Consider the following 17968-nt stretch of genomic DNA (forward strand, 5'->3'; position numbering starts at 1 on the left):
CACAGGAAAGTGTCAGGTTCACCAAATTCTTTTACTTTTGAAAACATGTTTATAATTTTGTATGAAATTGTTGAAATGTTTCATTTCAGAAACAAACATTTCCAGTTTGAAATGACTTTTTCATGTAGAGATTTAAGCTAATTAGAGTAAAAAAAATATAAAAGATAATGGTCAAAATCAAAACAAACCATTGCAAAAAAGTGAAACTGTTTGTTTTTCCCCCATGGATTTTCAGTTCACGATTTTGACTTTTCATCCTGATTTGGGCTGGGAACGTTCTTTGATATCTCCGTCTAACTGTGTAACTTCCACTAGCAACAGGGAACCCCCAGCACTCAGATACCAGTACATCATCTTTGCTGTATGGTAGAACAGCACCTGGGAACCTCTTGCATTGTGTCCCGACTGCATCATCATCTCTGGGCTCTAGCGCAGCAGCCACAAAGCTGCAGGGGTCATTTAGTTGCTTTGAGTTTGCAGACGTACCGGAGCGTGTAGAGCACCTTGCCATCATTCCATATTCTGAGCAGCTGGTTGGGCGTGGTTATCCAGTGCGAGTCGGCCCGCTTGGAGTTCCGGAAAAAGGTGTCTGGGATCCAGATGCGGCTCACCATGTTAGTGTTCAGAGTGAGGGCTTTGAGGGTGCTGTTAAAGCGAAGGCGTCGGTCATACCAGGTCTGAGCAAAGAAGATATCAATGGTATATTCCTGCCAAAAGAGACAAGAGAGCATGTCCTATTAAGAGGAATTATCTATCCTGGAACAGACACACAGCGCTCTGCTCCCAAAGCCCAGAGGGCAGGGTCTTGGGGCAACTGGGTCAGATTCACACCCTGAACTCCTGGTAAGCAGAAGATGAAGGCAGCCGGCTGGAGTGAGCAGGGGAAGGCAGGCAGGCAGCCCCTGTTACTATTATTTATTACATGTAGCATTTACAGGCACTGATTGAGAGGCCGTGGACGCATAGGCTGATAGGCACTAGCATACACTTCATAAGAGACAGTCCCTATCATGAAGAGCTGACATTCTAAATGGACAAGACAGACAGAGTGGGAGCAGGGATACATAATTATCCCCATTTTACAGATGGGAAACTGAGGCACAGGGAGATGTAACTGACTCGCCGAAGGTCACACAAGGAGTCTGTGGCAAAGCCAGGAACTGAGACCAGGTCTCCTGAGTACAGCTGGTTGGAAAAAACTTTGATGGAACAGTTTTCCATTGGAAAACACAGTTCTGTTGAAATCAAAAGACGTCACAAAATCAGGTTGATTCTTCTGACATTCTGATTTGATGAAATAAGGGAAACAAATTTTGACTAGGGTGAAATATCCCAGGCTGTCGTTTTCCAAATGAAATGTTTTGTTTCTTTTCAGTTGAAATGACTTTTTGTTTCAAATTTTTAAAATTCTGTATTACTGTATATGTTAACCGGTAAATAAAATAATGCTATAACAAATAACATATAGCAAGCGAAAAAGTCAAAATCTAAACAAATCAATTTTGTCAAAATGAAACATTTTGATCAAGTCAAAATGAATTTTTTTGGGGGGGACGGACATCTTTTGCTGAAAATTTCAACATTTTCAGGTTTCGTTCTGAATGGGAACACAAACAAACATCAAATTCTCAAAATCCTATGACCTTAGTGACCAGATCCAGTGATCTTAATGACAAGACTATTCGTCCTCCTCAATTTTAATTTTATCAGCCAGGTGATTGAGCAGCTTCCCACTGTGGGACCTCTTGGGGACTGGAAACCCTGCTAGAAAGGCAGTTCATTTGGTTCTGTGCATGACCCGGATTGCTGCCTCACAGCAGTGAAATGAGGGAGTTACGTCATCTTGAATAGTGTTTCAATTCATGGGTGTGTGTTATACTAGCTGCAGGGTCACTGGGCATGGTACCTCCAGTGAGACATGAACCAGAATCTTCATGGCTCACAGGCAGCTATTCTACCAGGTGAGCCAAAAGAGAACACCCCTGAGGCCCCGCCAGCAGGAGGCATGCCATGTCTCTCACAGCTAGGAGATACTTTGGGTCTAGTTTATATTCCCGTTCCATGGACACAAACAGTGCCAGTGAAAGGGTTTGCTAGCCCTGGAGACTAAATGCCGTCTCTTCATGGAACAAGGGTGGGGCCTGTCCCACATACTGCCCCCATCACTGTGCCTCTAGGAGCTCAGGCGCTTCATAGCCCATTCAATCCTTGGCCTTTCGTCTAAGACTGCCAGCGCTAATTAGTGATGGCTGGGAACATGCTCATCTCATGTCCACTAGGAACTGGGCTGAGACCACCAAACTCATTTCACACTAGCCATGAAATTGCAGTGGCCTCTGGCTGCTACTGACAGTTCCTTCCTGTTCCCCTCCACTCCAGTAAAATACTTGATCCACTCAGACAGTGTCTGTCTCTCCTGGGTGGTGATAAATAGTGTCTGATTCTGCCACCTCTCTCTCTCCCTCCCTCCCTTGCTTGATTTATCTCAGCGCCAGTTTTCATGACTGCATTATGCCCCCCCCCTGCTGCCCTGGCCACTGGTTTAGAACCGACTTCTTAAAATTGGCCATTAAAATGGAAACACGGCCTTGAAAAATGTGTCCTCCCCACATGGGCAGGGGAGCGGTGTGCTAGACACCCTGCTCCATCTTCCCTGCTTTGAAATGTTGTCCTTCTGCTATCAACTGGCCAGCGATGAATGTCACTGGTGCTGAATATGTCCCTTGCATGAGAATGAGATCATGGAAGAAAAGCGATGCTGAAGGGCGGTAGATTTCTCGCGCATACTGGCTCCTAGGAATCCGGGGTCAGCAAGAGATGGGCTGAGGAGGCAGCAGAATTGGATCGGGTGTAGGCTAGGGTTCCACATTCAGGTCTGGGCTGAAGCTGCATGGGGCAGCCAGGGTTCTCCAACGAGTGCACAGCCCAATTTCCCAAGTGCTCAGTACCCAGAATCAGAGCCAGAGTTTCAGAAGTGGCCAGGACCCTGTAGCTCACCTACTGACACTTACAGCCAGATTTTTTAAAAGAGTGCAGCATGCAAAATCTCAAGCTTTTTTGAAAATCTGGTCTCCTTCCCTGGGGACAGTACCTGGGCATGGTGCTCTGCTGGGGCAGTTTTAACTTGTCAAAGGGTAGGGGGCCAGATGAAAAGCAGTCCATGGACCCTGTAGTTTGGGAGTTGAGCTGTAGGCCAACAATGGATCCTTGTAAAAAAGTTACGTTATGGACACATAACCATTCCGTTTGCCATTCCGGCAAACAGCATGATAGACAGGGATGGCCGAGCCTCATTCATGCCCTCAGCACAGTCTGATGGCCTGGGAAGGATTCAGAGGGTGCGTGCAGAGCCTTCCTGGCAATTCCAGCTTTTCATCTAATTTCAGCTGCTATTGTGAGCAAAGCTAGGTGAACAATTTGCAGGGAAAAATTTACTGGCTGAGATTTTCCCTTGTCCCTTGGTGAATGCTCTATGGGCAGATGTTGATATTTATGAATGTGTTTGTTATTCAAAACTAGCCAAGCATGATTTATGAAAACATTTTTTAGCCTGCGGGTGGCACGTTACTCACTGCACTCTGTGGCTATTGCTATTCATAATCTCCTACTTGCACTGTGTGGTTGGTCCTCTAAGTCACATGACATTGTGCTTCCTGAGTGGATGACTCCCAGTCCCACAAGGAACTTCCAAGGTGCCCATGGGAACACTTGTGAATGCTGTGAATACTCACGTGAAGATCTATTTGCACAGTTATTCATAAAACTTTCCCTTTCCACAAGCCTTACAGCATTCCACACCCACAGCTGCTCCTGGAACGCCTCACAAATACTAGCAAAGCAAATTTGTGGATTTTATTTGAAAAATTGCTTGCAAATATATTTTTTTGCAGAATCTGCCTAGTTCTGCCTGTGAGATTTTTGCCAGCTTGCATGATGGAAAGCTCATGAAATCAGCTTTCCTGAGGAGAGCTGCACCCTGGGAGGCTGAAAGCCTGTGAGAATGGCTGTTTTGTCAGCAGAGCACAGCCATGTCTAACCCATCAATAGGAAATAAACCTCATTCCACTTTGGGACTTGCCCTGTAACCAGGGCTTTGGATCCTATCCTAGTTTTGTCCTATTTTTGCACTTATCCTGGTACATTCTCATGTATGATCCAGTCTAGATTTCAAGCCCTAGTTGTACCCCTCTTGTAGTGCAATCTGGTAGTGTAGCCATCTTAAGTTCAGGCACTGCCTGGCACAGCAGAAATCTGTGCTTCGAATGCTGGTCATATACTTTATTTATAGGTTCTCTCCTGCCATGATCCAGGATTCCCAGATTCCTTCTCTGCCACTGAGTCACTCCGTGACTTTGAGCAAGACTTTTCTGTGCCTCAGTTTCTCCACCTGGAAAACATTTATTGCAAAACAGTCCCATGACAATACCGCAGAGGCCATTGTGAGGATTAATTAATGTGTGAAATATGTTTTTGGATCACTTGATGAAAGGTGCTAAAGAAGCGGAACGTAGTCTAAGAGCTAAGTATCAATCCAGCTATCTAGACAATATTTGGTGTACCACAAATACACATGCTCCAGGTGCAAAAGAAACAGCCAGAGACCATTAAAGAAAACCACCTGCAACTGCAAAGACTGGCTGCCTGAAGGCCACCAAAACTCCAGATGTGATGACGTGTAGTTATCCAAAGCCCAGAGGGGTCGACATGACATGTTTTATTTAGGAGTCCTGTGGACTCAGATCTGATTTGGCTGCCACATGACCCTGCCATCTACACTCGATCAATCCCAACACCGGGCGCTGCTTTTATTTTATTTTTTTATGCCATTCTGCTCCATTTCAGCTGCCATTTGTTGTTCTTTTCTTGTGTCAATGTTGTGGATACTAGTGAAGGCCTGAGCCCAGAAGGCTGCCCATTCAAGATTTACTCGTGTAGCTGAGGAAGGATATTCGGGAAGAGGAGGGGCAGAGAAGGGAGGGGATCAGGGCTGCCTACACAGCGTTAAGTGATGCAATTAACATGTGGGTGGATGCCACTGAATCTACAATTTCCTTTGTGCGGCGCGGAACATGTCTCCTCATTGCATATGCATGAAATGGTAATTGAGCTCAGTGACCGATTTTATTTCAGGCTGCTACGCTGCATTCGGAATTATTATCGTGTCATCTGAGATCCATATGGTGTGGGCCGTAGCCACTGCTCAGGCAAAACTATACACATTAGCCAGCACTACGGAGAGTCTCTCTGAAACACATAACAACCAGGAAATGCAGAGAGGGAGATAAAAGGTTGTCCTCAAGCGGACTGTGCCTACATTAGAGAATCAGGCTGGCAGTGCTGCAGTTCTGATGGAGGGTGGCATTTTCCTTCTAAAATGACTTTTTCCCCAAAATTACCCTGCCAACTAAAATTTCATATGCGCACTCTCAGCCCAGAAGCGAATGTGTATATGTAGATATATAATTCCAAAAGCAATTCATTCAGTTAGTTATCTAGAGGCAAAAATAATACATATTAAATTACTTTGCCTATTTCCTGTCTCTGTTCACAACCTATCCCGCAGTAGGAGAAAGCACTTTCTCCTCTGCAGAAACCTTTCTGGTTTCAGACACTCGTGAAAATTAATCCAAATTAACTAAATATAGGGATTGAAAGTGGATTAGTTAAACTATATGTAATACTTTTGTGGACACTCTGCTTCAGAATTAAAGTGACTTTCATTTGACTTATCTTAATTTGCTTTGGAAGCAAATTTAAACTAAATCAAATGAAAGTCACTTTAATTGTGAATAAGAGCATTTACACAGAGGTTAATATGGTTTATCTATTTCACTTTCAAACCACACCATGAGTTAATCTGAATTATTGTTCCTGAGTGTCCCCCTCAGGACAAGACATTAAATCAATGTTAGATCCATTTAGTTAAACCAGTGCAAACCCATGTGGACATTCTTAGTTTGATTTAAAATGAGTTTATTTCAGATTATTTTAAATTGACTGGGGACATATTTAAGGCAAACCAAAATAAACTGGAATAAGAGCATCCGCACAGGGATTTGCACTTTTTTAACTAAATGGGTTTAAAAACCAATTTAAATTAAACCAGTGAAATTTTCCCATGTAGACAGTGCCTTGGACACCTCTCTGAAATCAGCCCTGCCTTACTGTGTAGCCCTAGGCAAGTCAGGAATCCTCCCTTTGTGTCAAATTCTTCCCCATTCCCCAGGGCTGTGCTGAGAATTAATTAGTTAATCTTCCCACAGTGCTTCAAAGCACTGTGCAGATGATAAGTATTTTGATTAGCACACAAAGTTGCATTGTACAATTTCAGACTATAAATTCTCTAGGGAAGGACCTTGTCTAGACCCAGCACCAGGGGCCCTGATCCTGGTGGGGGCACAAGGGACAATCATAACCTACTTATCAAGCAGCAATAAGCACTGAAGTTGCTTTTTGGACTCAGATAACTAAAATAAATGACTCTGCTTGAAATCTTCAAACCTGATGCATGCCATCCTCCACCCCGTCAAACCATGGGGCGTTGGCATGATACTTCAGCGAATACTTTACAATCAGCAGCATACTTGAAGCCTATTAAATGCATAAACTGTTGCTCCACTTGTTTCTTCATTTAACAACCACATTAGCCATGTTAGGGTTTTCTTGTGCAGAGGCTGCAGTAAAAGGGGAAAGCAGCAGGCTAGATTGGTTCCCTGACCCATTGCCCTTCTTGCACATGGGGCTCTGAACTGGCATGGGTCAGGGAACCAATGTAGCCCTTATTCTCCTATTGTGATGACTCTTAGACAAGACTCCCTTTTCTGCTATGGCTGATTCTGAATTCAGTGCTGCTGTGCTGATTTACACCAGCTGTGCATCTGACCCCCCCTTCTGGTGGGGTTTCCAAACCACTCAGCATTGGCCTGATTCTGATCCCATTGAAGACAAATTGGGTATGTCTACACAGGGATTAAAAAAACCCACTGGTGGCCCGGGTCAGCTGACTCAGGCTCATGGGGCTCAGGATCTGGGGCTGCAAAATTGCTGTGGGGATGGGCTTAGGTTGGAGTCTGAGCTTCGGGACCCCGTGACCCCAGGCCAGCTGCATCATGCTGCGGGGCTTTTATCCCTGTGTAGACATACCCATTGAGGCCAACGCTGGGAGCTGTTGAAAAACCCCACTCTATGGGGCAGATCCTCAACTGGTGTCAACTGTCACAGCTCTGTTGACTTCAATACACCATGACAATTTACAGCAGCTGAGGATGTGTCCCTACATCTTCATGGGTCTCAACCAAAATCCATGGACGTCCATGGAATCTTTCCATTGACCTCAGGGGGCTTTGGAGCAGATCCTACATGACTGGACTATTCATTTTCTAATTTCTTGTTTACCAGTAAAATACTTAGGGTTGGCTCTTTCTTTCTTGTCCCCTTCCTTGCTTTTCTTGCTGTAGAAAAGTGGTAAGAATTAATTCAATCTATACATTATACTGTTGGGGAAAAGTAAATAGTTTTAATAAAAGTGCACTCTTAATGGGATTTGAGCTCTGAGTCAATATAAAGCAGACCCTTGATCTACTTGGTTGAATAGTCATTGGTTAACATCCCTAGAGATCTGGACTTTTATTATTGTGGTCTTTGGAGAGTGCCAGTATTTTCTGCAAAAGAAACATACTGAAAATGTTGCTATTACTACTACTAATCAGACAAAGCTGAATGGAAAGGCTGTGAAGTCCAGACATAATGCATTTCCCACTTGTACTGCAGCAGTGGACTGGGAGCCAGGTGAGCTGGATTCTAATCCTATCTCAGCCACTGACCTATTTTGTGACCTTGGGCAAGCCACTTCACTGCTCTCTGCCTCTATTTCCCCATCCCACTCTTTGTCCGTTGTGTGTATGTAGATCATAAGCTCTTTGGGGCAGGGGCCATCTCCCACTGTATATTTGTACAGCACCTGGCACAAGAGGGCCCTGTGATGGGGTGTCCACCCCCACTCAAGGCAGATCAGGTGAAGTGAAGTCAATTAACCTGATAGACTGCACCTGAGGGAGAGCCAGGGCCTGAAAGTCTGGATTGAAGATGGAGCTCAGCTAAGAAAGATCAGGTGGGGCTGGTATAAAGCCAGGATATGGCAGCAGAAGAGGGCTGAAGGGGAAGTAGTCTGCAGTCATTCCCTAGAAGAAAGGAGAGGTGTTTGGGGGTAGGGAGTTAAGTAATCTGCAGTTACTGCCAGGGAGGAGGGAGTTTGGGCTGGTAAACCCAGAGAGGTGAGAGCCAGAAGATGTAGGAAGGAGTGCAGAGAAAGAATAACAAGGTCTGGGAGAAAGCAGACCACAGTTGCTAAATACAGGGTCCCTGGACTGGAACCTATAGTAGAGGGAAGGTCCAAGTTCTCTACCAGCCACTAGGGAAGTGGTGCAGATTGGGCAGTGGAGTTGAAGACTGCCTGGGTCAGTCATCCAATGGGACTTTGATACCCCAGAAGTTGAGGGCTAGAGTGACCTGGCTAGAGGGCTGAGTCATGAAGAAGGAGCACCTTGAGTGCCAGAGAGACACAACTCAGGGCTAGCAAAGGGGCATCGGACCTGAGTGGAGCTAATCCCCAGACATGGCCACAAGAAAACACCTCAGCAGTGAGCATATCCCGTGGCAAGCCCCAATCTCAGTTGGAGTGGGGAGGTCTAGTTATTGCCGTTAGAGTGACTAGATGAGCACACAATGAGAAGAAGAATACAGCTCCAAGGGGTGGTACTTTCAGGTGACACTCTAAAATTCCCATCTGTTTATTCCTGCAGGAAAACTTGCCATGCTGCCCTTGTTCTAACACCTCTGTCCTGGGAATCTCAGCCGGGGTAGTAGTATTTTTCCAAATGCAAAATTCTCTTTTTAAAAAGTCCCATAATATAGATCTACACTACATCCTGCACTCCTGCCAAGAGCACTGGTACTTGCTGTATATTCTATTGAGTAGAAACCCACTAACATACAGTTGTCTCAGAAGCCAGGACTTCTTGATAGCTTTCAAAACAGCTGGTGGCCTGTGTGAGTCACACACAACCACTGGTATACATCTGCATAGTCCCATAATCTCTGCACATGGTCACACTCACACCCACACGCACCCCTTCCCCAATCACAGTTTACTACTGAGAAGCAGGATGGCTTAGGGTGGTCGTTTCCATACTAGGATTCCCCAAGAACCCCTTTCTATCTAGCCAGGAACCCCCTCACATTTAACAATATGGGAAGAACAGGGTGGTCACAATCCCTAGGTTGACATGGATCTAGATCAGGATATGCTGAGCCGTAGTCTTCACATTCTGTGGGACCTACAGGAAATCATTTAACCTCTCCTTTTCCCTATCGGTGAAGTAGTCTCATGTGGATGTTTGGGGATTAACTGGCTAATGACTACAGTATTTTGATCTCCTGCAGCCTTATCCTGCTTTCCCCTTGGTTTTGTGATGTTCCCCTTTAGGCAAACCCCAACATCTGCTCATGACAGACATGGTCTAGTCAGAGTAATCAGAGATTTTCACTGCATTGAGGCTTCCCCATACACTGCTGCTTCCCCATCCATCTTTAATTCCCTCATGATGCAATTTCCTGCCCCAAGGGACATCATTTCCTCTTGGAACCCTAAGGTGGGATGTTGTTACCTTGGCAGGTTGCTATCTGTACGTGGCTGTGCGGCCTGGTCACAAATAGCTCAAGAGCATGACCCAGAAATGTGTATTTTGGCTTCTGATTAGCAGCCATTTCCCAAGGGGAATCAGGAAAATCCGTGAGTTGAGAAATGACATCAGCCAGACTCTGGCTAATAGAAGCACAGCCCGTCTGCACTCCCGCTGATGAGGTGATTATTAAAAAGGAACAGATGTGGACACAGGATGTTAAAAGCAGATGGGACAGCATCATTAATGTGGTGGATTCAGAACGTGTCCCTGAAATCTTATGAAAGGCACTAGAGGAGCGAACCAGCCTCCTTTGAGTCTTGCGGGTTGTTTTCTTCCCCCCCCCGTGCCAGGTGTAAAGCCGTACGTAAGCAGCTTCGGAAGCAAACAAGGACACCCTCCAACATGGGTGACCTCCAGAAAGCACTCAAACTGTTAGCAAAGCCAAGCCAGAGGTGTACAAACTATTGCATCCTGTGAGCTCCCAGGCAGGCTTTCTTCCCGGGCAGGCAAGTTTGTAAATGCTACATTAGATGTCAGGGCTAGAGTGACACCTCACAAGGTCTGGGGGAGGGGCAGTGATGAGAGGGGAATATGATGGAGACATGGACAATGAGGAGGAGAGAATAATGAGCAGTACACAGCCGGCCAGGCAGGTGACCTTGTTTATTTGTCCTTTAACACAAGGGGGCACTCAATGAAATGAGAAGGGCTGAAAGGAAATACCTTGTCATGCAGCATGCAGTTAACCTATCAGGACTGCTGCTGCAGGACAGTGCAGTGAGACTCAAGCAAGGAGCTGCAATTTCTATCAATAAGACCAGCCTCTGCAGTGACACTCACTCGGATAAAAAATTCAAGGGCTACAAATCCTCATGCTTCAGGGTGCATGTTGTTCAACAGCTCAGGTCAGGCAGAAACATCCACTGATGTAGTAACTACTGTAACACTGGAGATTTTAGGACTATCTCAGATGCATCCAGCATAGGCGCTGTTGGTAACAGGAAATTGTGTCCACTGCAGCAGACCTAAGGAGAGAACTGTCTGGGCACCTGGGTTTCCATGCACTGGGCCAATTTCTTGTCATGCTTCTCTGCACCTATCATGCCTCCAGCTCAGTTTCTCTGTGTCCTTCATTTCCCTTTGTCCATCTGGTTCAGAGCATCTGCTTGGCTTCTTGTTCATTTCAGCTTCTGGTCTGAAAACCTCTCTGAGCTTCAGCGTTCTTGATCCTATTATTAAGAGCAGCCCTCCAGCTCCCACTGCTTGTTCCCTCTCCAGTGCCAGGGCAGGAAGATTAGATGTGCCCTATCATGATTACACTAAATTCACAGAGGAAGGGCCCCATGTCCATTCCCTCAGGAGGCATAAGACTACTGAGAAAAGACTGCAGCGCTGAATGACACTGAAATCGAAGGCCCTCACAATTTAGTTGATAAAAAAAATCCCATGTTGTGACTCTTAGGGCAATTTGCCCATGTTTACCCAGCTGATTTTGCACTGCAACTTGGCCTTTGAAAAACTCTGGCGTTTGAGTCTGCAGCAAGCATCCTGCTGCCATGCTGAGGAGCCGTCTGTAGGGATTTCGCTGCAGCATGAGCCCCCAGGTATCTTCCCTCCTCCATCAAACAGCACAGCTTTAGTGCTTCCCTGCCCTTTGATCAATAAATAATAACCAGGAGAGATGGGCCTGCGATGCACAGTCCGAATGTGGCGCTGAATGTTACCAAAGTTTTGGGCATGTTCAGAGTGGAGGTTCTGGTTCAAGCCATTGCACGGAGAGGAAACAGACCCAAACTATGGTCACCGAGACCTCCTGAAAACTCTGGCCTTGCTGTCTAATAGAGATTCTGATCAGATGCTGGAATGGTTAAAGTCATTTGCTGGGTGCCACCATTACACTCCCAGTCCTGCTTGGTGGCGCTGAGAGGTGACTGCCGCTATAGTGGGCCCCTTGTTCTGAGGAGAGGGGGCGGGGGGTAGAGTGACTCAGCCATGGTGGTGCCTAGGGTGACCACACAGCACGTGTGAAACATCGGGACAGGGGGTGAGGGGCAATAGCTGCCTATATAAGAAAAAGCCCAGAATACCGGGACTGTCCTTATAAAATCAGGACATCTGGTCACCTTGCGTGGTGGTCATGGTGGGAGATCGAAATGGAGAAGAGGGATCCATGGTAGATCAGCAGCATGTTCCCAGGTTGGGTTGGGGCGTGCTGAGCCCCCAGGGAAGAGGAGGGAGGGCAGTAACCATTCAACAGGAACCCCTTGTAGTCACGCAGAGTGGGGCACTGATGGGCCCCACTCTTTGGCTATTGCAGTATGGGGTTCTCACAGCAGTGGAAAGACTGGGGGCGTGAGACTCAAGCCAAGCGCAGAGGAACAGGGATGCCTGTGATGCTCTGGCATGGGGCGGGGTGAGCGAACGCAATGATTGGCAGGAAAGCTGGCCCATGTATTTTGGTTCAGTCCAGCTCTAAAAAGCCCCACTAAAGACCGGAAGGAGTGGTGCAGACAGCACTGGGACATACGTCCATACAAAGCTCCCTCGCCCATTGAGCTTTAGGGCCGCTCCACTAAGGATCATGTTTACAAGCTGCTGTCCATAGTGCTGAGATTCCCAGGCCTGGAGGAACATGAGTGTTTGTGGTTTTTCCCCAGTCCTTTCCGGCTCTCTTGGAAAAATCAATGCAGAGAAAGTTCACCCATCACAAAGGGGAGCATACGAGTACGATGCAGAAATACACGCTCCTGACCCAGCTATCTCCTAGCACAGAGAGGAGTGGGGAGCAATCAGCTCCAATGACTCTCTGAATTAAAGCTGTTTCATTCTCTCACTTCCTCCCCCAGGCAGTGCTCCCTTGCTTTCACTTCTTACCCCACCAGCTCTTCTCTCTCTTCTCTTCCCCAATCTTCTCTCTTCCCCTCATTTCCTGTCTCTGTTCATTCAGACCTGCCCTCTTCATAGGGCTTCAGGGAGAAGCTTCAACCCAGAGCAGGCAGTTGGGAGAAAAAGAGCAGGCTCCGGAGTAGGAACTGTGGGGATCCCATTCCTGACCCTTTCCCCACAGACTCCCTCCAGCAGCGGGCCTCAGGCTTTGCCTTGACCATTCAGTTTTTTTTGCTGAAAGCTCAGAGCAACTTGTAACGTGGCAACGAAATGGAAGCACAAGTTATGTTCGTGCTTCTTTCATAGACAAAAGCAGTGGAACAGATCTGCCTAGGATGTCACATCCCCATCTCCTTGGACCATTTATCTCCCGGAATCTCAGCTGTTTGCCAAAGCCTTCCTTTCCTGACAGCTTTCTTGGTAGGACTGCATCCTATACATGGAGCCACACCGAGAGTGCAGGCTGGGAGTTTCAAAGGAGCCTCATGGATTTAGCTGCCAAAATTCCAGCTCTTTCCCTGGCTAACCTTTGGCCCACATCAGAGAGAGCAACACAGTGCTAGAACTCCGCACTGTGAGCCATAAACCACAGGAGCAGCAGCCGGGTTGTCAGCTATCTGCTGCCAATAAGTTCCTGCGTTCTCATGGGGGTCCTCGGCTTGGCTGCTTTAATAGGCAGCGTCTGCTCATAGCCCTGCCAACAGTTTGAGTCTCTGCTTTGTGTTAAGGATCTACGGCTTTGCCTCACTGCATCACAAGGTGCACTGAGTGCAAAGCCACAGACCCATTGTGCAGTGCAGGGCTGGAGGCTCTTGGCAGGCCCGCCAATCTACCACTGGTCCGAGGAAAACCACTGACGCTCTCTTGAGCAGCATCGATGTTTCTCCAAATCCTCTCCTCTCTCCAGCGAGCCAGTGGCGATAAGCCCAGCAGCCTCTGGGCAGAGGCCAAGGAGAACTTGCAGCACAGAGGTGGCACCGTGTGCATCTCATTTCAGCCCCAGTTCTCTGCAGCAGAGAAGCACAGAGAAGCCTGTCTTGACTTTCCTTGGAGCCACCCTGCTGCTTTCCCCGCAGGTCTTCCCCAGTGTGCTTTGGCAAATGGGATGGCTCCTGAGGCCACCACAGTAGGTGCAAGCCCTGAAAATCACAGTCAGGGAATTACTTCGGGGATGTGTTAATACCTGACCTGCTAGTTTCCCATGTACCTAGTGGATCAGGTTTCTGGATTTTCTGGGGATATATCAGGGCTGCCTAGGTAGCTTGGGCTCATCTGACTTCATGCTGGTATTTGGTGCTATCTGGGTCACTTATGCATCTCTACAGCTAAATTTCTCAGCATCTTACAGGGTTAGGCTCCTATTTCTCGTTACCCCCTCCAACATGCACATTTGTCTCTATACAAGCTTGAAAGCAGGTGCAAGGGAGGGGCAGGGTGCCAGCCGTAGTGACAGATAGGCCTTGCAAGACTGGACTGCAGAATATCTGGGGTTGTTTCAGGTCAGGATGGAGAAGCAATGGGAGATGTGGGTGGGGGCCAAGTCTGGAATACCAGGGGTATCCCAGTTGCATTGGCAGAGCAGTGGAACAATGTGGGAGTGTTAGAATTCAGGACTGAAGTGCACAGTCCTTGCCCATTCTCTGCTGTTAACAGGCAGCACGATCACAGCCACAGAGTCACGAGCACCAAATTAGTTCACAAATCTGACATGCATCTTTGCTGGCAACGCATCATCCTTGCTCTGGCTGCAATTCCCTTATTCAGTGAAACTGGTCAGGCAAACAATTAAAGCACTTCCAGCCAACTGCAGGTCAAAGAACAATCATGGAGACATTCTCTCGCTGCAAAGCTCTCTATTTACTAAGCAAAGCCTTTATCACACAGCATTTTTGTGGCACATAGAAGCAATATTTACTCTAGAGAAAACACGTGCTGCCTTGATGCCATCGATCTTCAGATTGGTGAACAAATCCCAGGCTGACCTCCCTGTGGTATATGTTGACCGTGCCAGAGCTACTGCCTAGCATCCCTGCCCACATCACAGCACCAATGGAGTAAGTGCCAGCAAAACCTTCCCGCACAATTCATTTTCCTTCAGGCAGGCTGTTTTGAGGAGATGGGGCCCAACCAGAAATGCAACATCATCACTGCATATTAAACGAACCAGCAATTTGTTTCACTCTGTAGCTTCTGCACCCACCACCGTGCCAGGCGAGGGGGAGTATAGACAATGTTTAACTAGAAGATAGAGTGGTCGACCATCTAAAGAGCTGGGTTCAGGTTGCTTTGGTCAGGCTGGGGTGGGATTTTGAAGACACTTGTGCAGAGATTGCAAAGGGCTCTGCAGGTGTGCTGTGAGCGCACTGGCAGAGCTGTGGGGAGGCAATCGTAGACTGTTCTGCAGACTGAACATGGGTTTCATGGTTGGAGTGGTGACCCAGATCAGAACCGATGTCCTTTGGCAGAAAGTGCAAGGGAAGTTTGCACAGCACCTGCCGAAGTCATGTCTGGAACTAGCAAATGCAATAAGTCACTGATCTGAGCACTAATCCAAATGTGTACAAGTCAGAAGGGGAGAAAAAGCAATTGACATGGGTGGGAGGGACAGGGAAGGGAGAGTTCAGAGTGGCAGATAAAGGGAAGCAGAGAGATTCTTTGATGAGGTCAGAACTTGTGGCACACTGGCTCTCAGACGGGCAGTGTCACCAAGCCCCTGCTGTTTGTGTGTAATTTGTGCCGCAGGTGATTAAATGTCAGGCCCTTGCACGCTCACACAGAAGGCACCCTGGAGTCTGACTGATGCACCGTTCAGCAGGTGGGACCAACACAGCTTTGACAGGATGCAAATTCCATTTCAGATCTCCATCGCTCTGTCCAGTTACTGAACTGCTTGTATGCACTAAGTGGAACAAGAAGAGGAGTCTGCCACAAATAGTTCCCTGCTTCCAGTCATTACTTCCTTTTACACTCAGTGGTGAATTCAATCTCCATGCAGCTTTGGACATCCTGCACACTGCCCCACCAATGGGACCCCAATCCACACCTGCCAGTGATCACCTATAGTCACTGAATTCCAGGTAATATTCTTCATTTAATAGTTATAACCTTACAAATTATGGCTGGTAGATCATGCACTATTAACAAGTAAAATTTTGATGGCAATATTAGAGCTGGTCAAAAAATGTTAAGCAGAATAGTTTATCAAAAAATGAAATTGCGTTGAAATCAAAATGTTGTGTGGGAAAGTGATTTAGACAACACTTCCGATGGGAAAAAGTTGAAAAGAATCATTTCAGCGTTTCCCATTTTATTTTCATAAGACAAGAATGTTTTGATATGACTTGTTTTGATTAATTTCATTTTAACATTTATATCATAGAATATTAATTTCAATACTACATTAATATAAAATACTAAGTATAATGTAAAGTCTAAATGAAATTATGACATTGAAGCCAAACTACTCAACTTTATGGAAAGAAAATGTTTAGATTGTCTCAAATTGGAATTTTGGGGAGTTTTCATTTCACAGGAAGTTTTGGAATGTCGGCCTTTTTTTCTCATTCAGAATGAAAAGAAATTCAAACTGTAATTTTCCAGGGATTGAAAATCCTGGGATCTGACCAGCATTAGGAGATCTAGTGCATCCCCCCTTAATATACACAACTCTCCCCAGGAAAGATCTGACGCTATCAACTCAGATAAATCAGCCCCACCCTGAAAACAGTTCCATTCTCCCTGAGGCAACTATTAATGCCTCTCAATGGCCATTTCTTTCGCAACTGCCACTGTAGTTCTTTTCCCTGTATTTGGACGAATAAATTCCTGGTGGCTCGGAGAAGAACAGAGCAGAACCAGGAATCAGACCTGGGTCACTTAGCACAGCCATTAATGACCCATCTACACTGTACATACAATGGCATTTTGGTAATCAAGTTGTGACTCCTTTATCTGGTCCATTTACAACAAACACAGTCGTGTGCAGACTAGTTTTTTTCACAATACAGCTTTTTGTCATCCACGTGTGTCTGAGTCCGCACTTACCATGCTCCCAAACGTGTTGGTGTCTGTGCATTACGGGTAAATTTGGGTGGCGCTGTCTCAACAAAGGATAGTGTTCCTGGAGGACGTTTGTACAGAATAGCACCAGCAGAATGTGGCGCAATAGCCTCCCTTACACCGTGCTGGGAGGAAGAAGGACTGACCAACCTAGTGGCATAGGCCTGGTTCGAGAAGGCCCCTCTGCCACAGCAAAACAGTGTTATGACTTAATTACAATTAGACAACCACATGCCAGCTGGAAGGAAAGAGACAGATGTAGCTGCCATGGTTACAGACTGAGCATTAACCAGTGTGGGGACTTTTAAGATTGATTCATTAGTGTATGTTCTAATGAAACAAACGGAAAGTTGAAGATGCATGACTGTGACTCTGCCTAATCCGCCACAGCGGGGAAGGTGTTAAGAACATGGGAGGTTATCTTTGTTGGTTGTGTGCAGGATGGAGAACTGAGAGTTATCTGTCACTTGTAGATCAGGCAGAGAGTGAGTGTGAAGTGACAGGGAAAGCTTGCAGTAAATGTCCTTCATGAAGGGTTCCTATTGATTTCAGGGAAAGTGTTAAAAATAGCTCGGCCAAACAGAAAAATCAACAGCAAGATCAGCTAAAGAAGTGGGAACTTTCTCCCAGTGCTGCCCAGACATGAATGCAGAGCTGAGATGTCCCTGCCAGGAGGAACGTCTAGGAATTTACCAGAGATGGTTTCTTAATTATGAATGTTGTCTTATTCTATGTTGCTCAGAGTCCTGAGGCCCTTGTCTGAGTTACCTGTTACACAAGTGAAATCACCTGCCTCCCTGAATTGAAATTCCAGTGGTGAATTTAAGAATCTTGATTGAGTACAACCAACTTTCCCGTTTCAGCATTTGATCAGGGAGCACAGATGTTAATTAACCTCAGGGCTTTGTTCTCCAGAAATACATCCCAAAGCAAGCACTTTCCCCCAGGAGGCATCAGATCAGATTTTCATTTTTTACTGCACTCTCCTTTTAAAGTAACAAAAACCCCACTTTCCTGCCATCGCTAACTGACTCCATATGTTTTCTACACAATAAACTGCTTACAAATAAATTGCTGACATGGATGTCACTGAGAGGAGATATCTGGAGGGGGATTAGTGTATGTTCTGAGTACCAAATGGAGCTAGCTAAATTATTCATTGTTAATAAATTAGCCCTTTTCCTCTTGGGGAGCTGATCCTGATTTCTGTGAACATGTTTTATGTGTTGTGGTCAATAATTGTTCAACTGGACATTTGTTTTTCATAGTATGTGACAGGTCACCTCAGTCACATGTTCCCTGATTGTCTGATCAAGAGTTGCGGTGTGGTTTTTTTTGTG

General features: G+C 46.3%; 1 protein-coding gene across 8 annotated transcripts in view; it reads right to left on the reverse strand.

The window, feature by feature from the left end:
- The window catches only part of GABRE (gamma-aminobutyric acid type A receptor subunit epsilon), a 70234-nt gene that overhangs the window by 16349 nt on the left and 35917 nt on the right, over window positions 1–17968 (reverse strand). For all 8 annotated transcript variants that reach the window (XM_067548442.1, XM_067548437.1, XM_067548439.1 and 5 more), the window contains one exon: window positions 487–707. In XM_067548442.1, coding sequence (XP_067404543.1) covers window positions 487–707 — 221 coding nt within the window. The remainder of the gene's footprint in view (window positions 1–486; window positions 708–17968) is intronic.

The sequence above is a fragment of the Emydura macquarii genome, unplaced genomic scaffold, assembly GCF_026122565.2.
Source record: "Emydura macquarii macquarii isolate MOO-44397 ecotype Brisbane River unplaced genomic scaffold, CSIRO-AGI_Emac_v2 contig_1253, whole genome shotgun sequence".
Lineage (NCBI taxonomy): Eukaryota > Metazoa > Chordata > Testudines > Chelidae > Emydura > Emydura macquarii.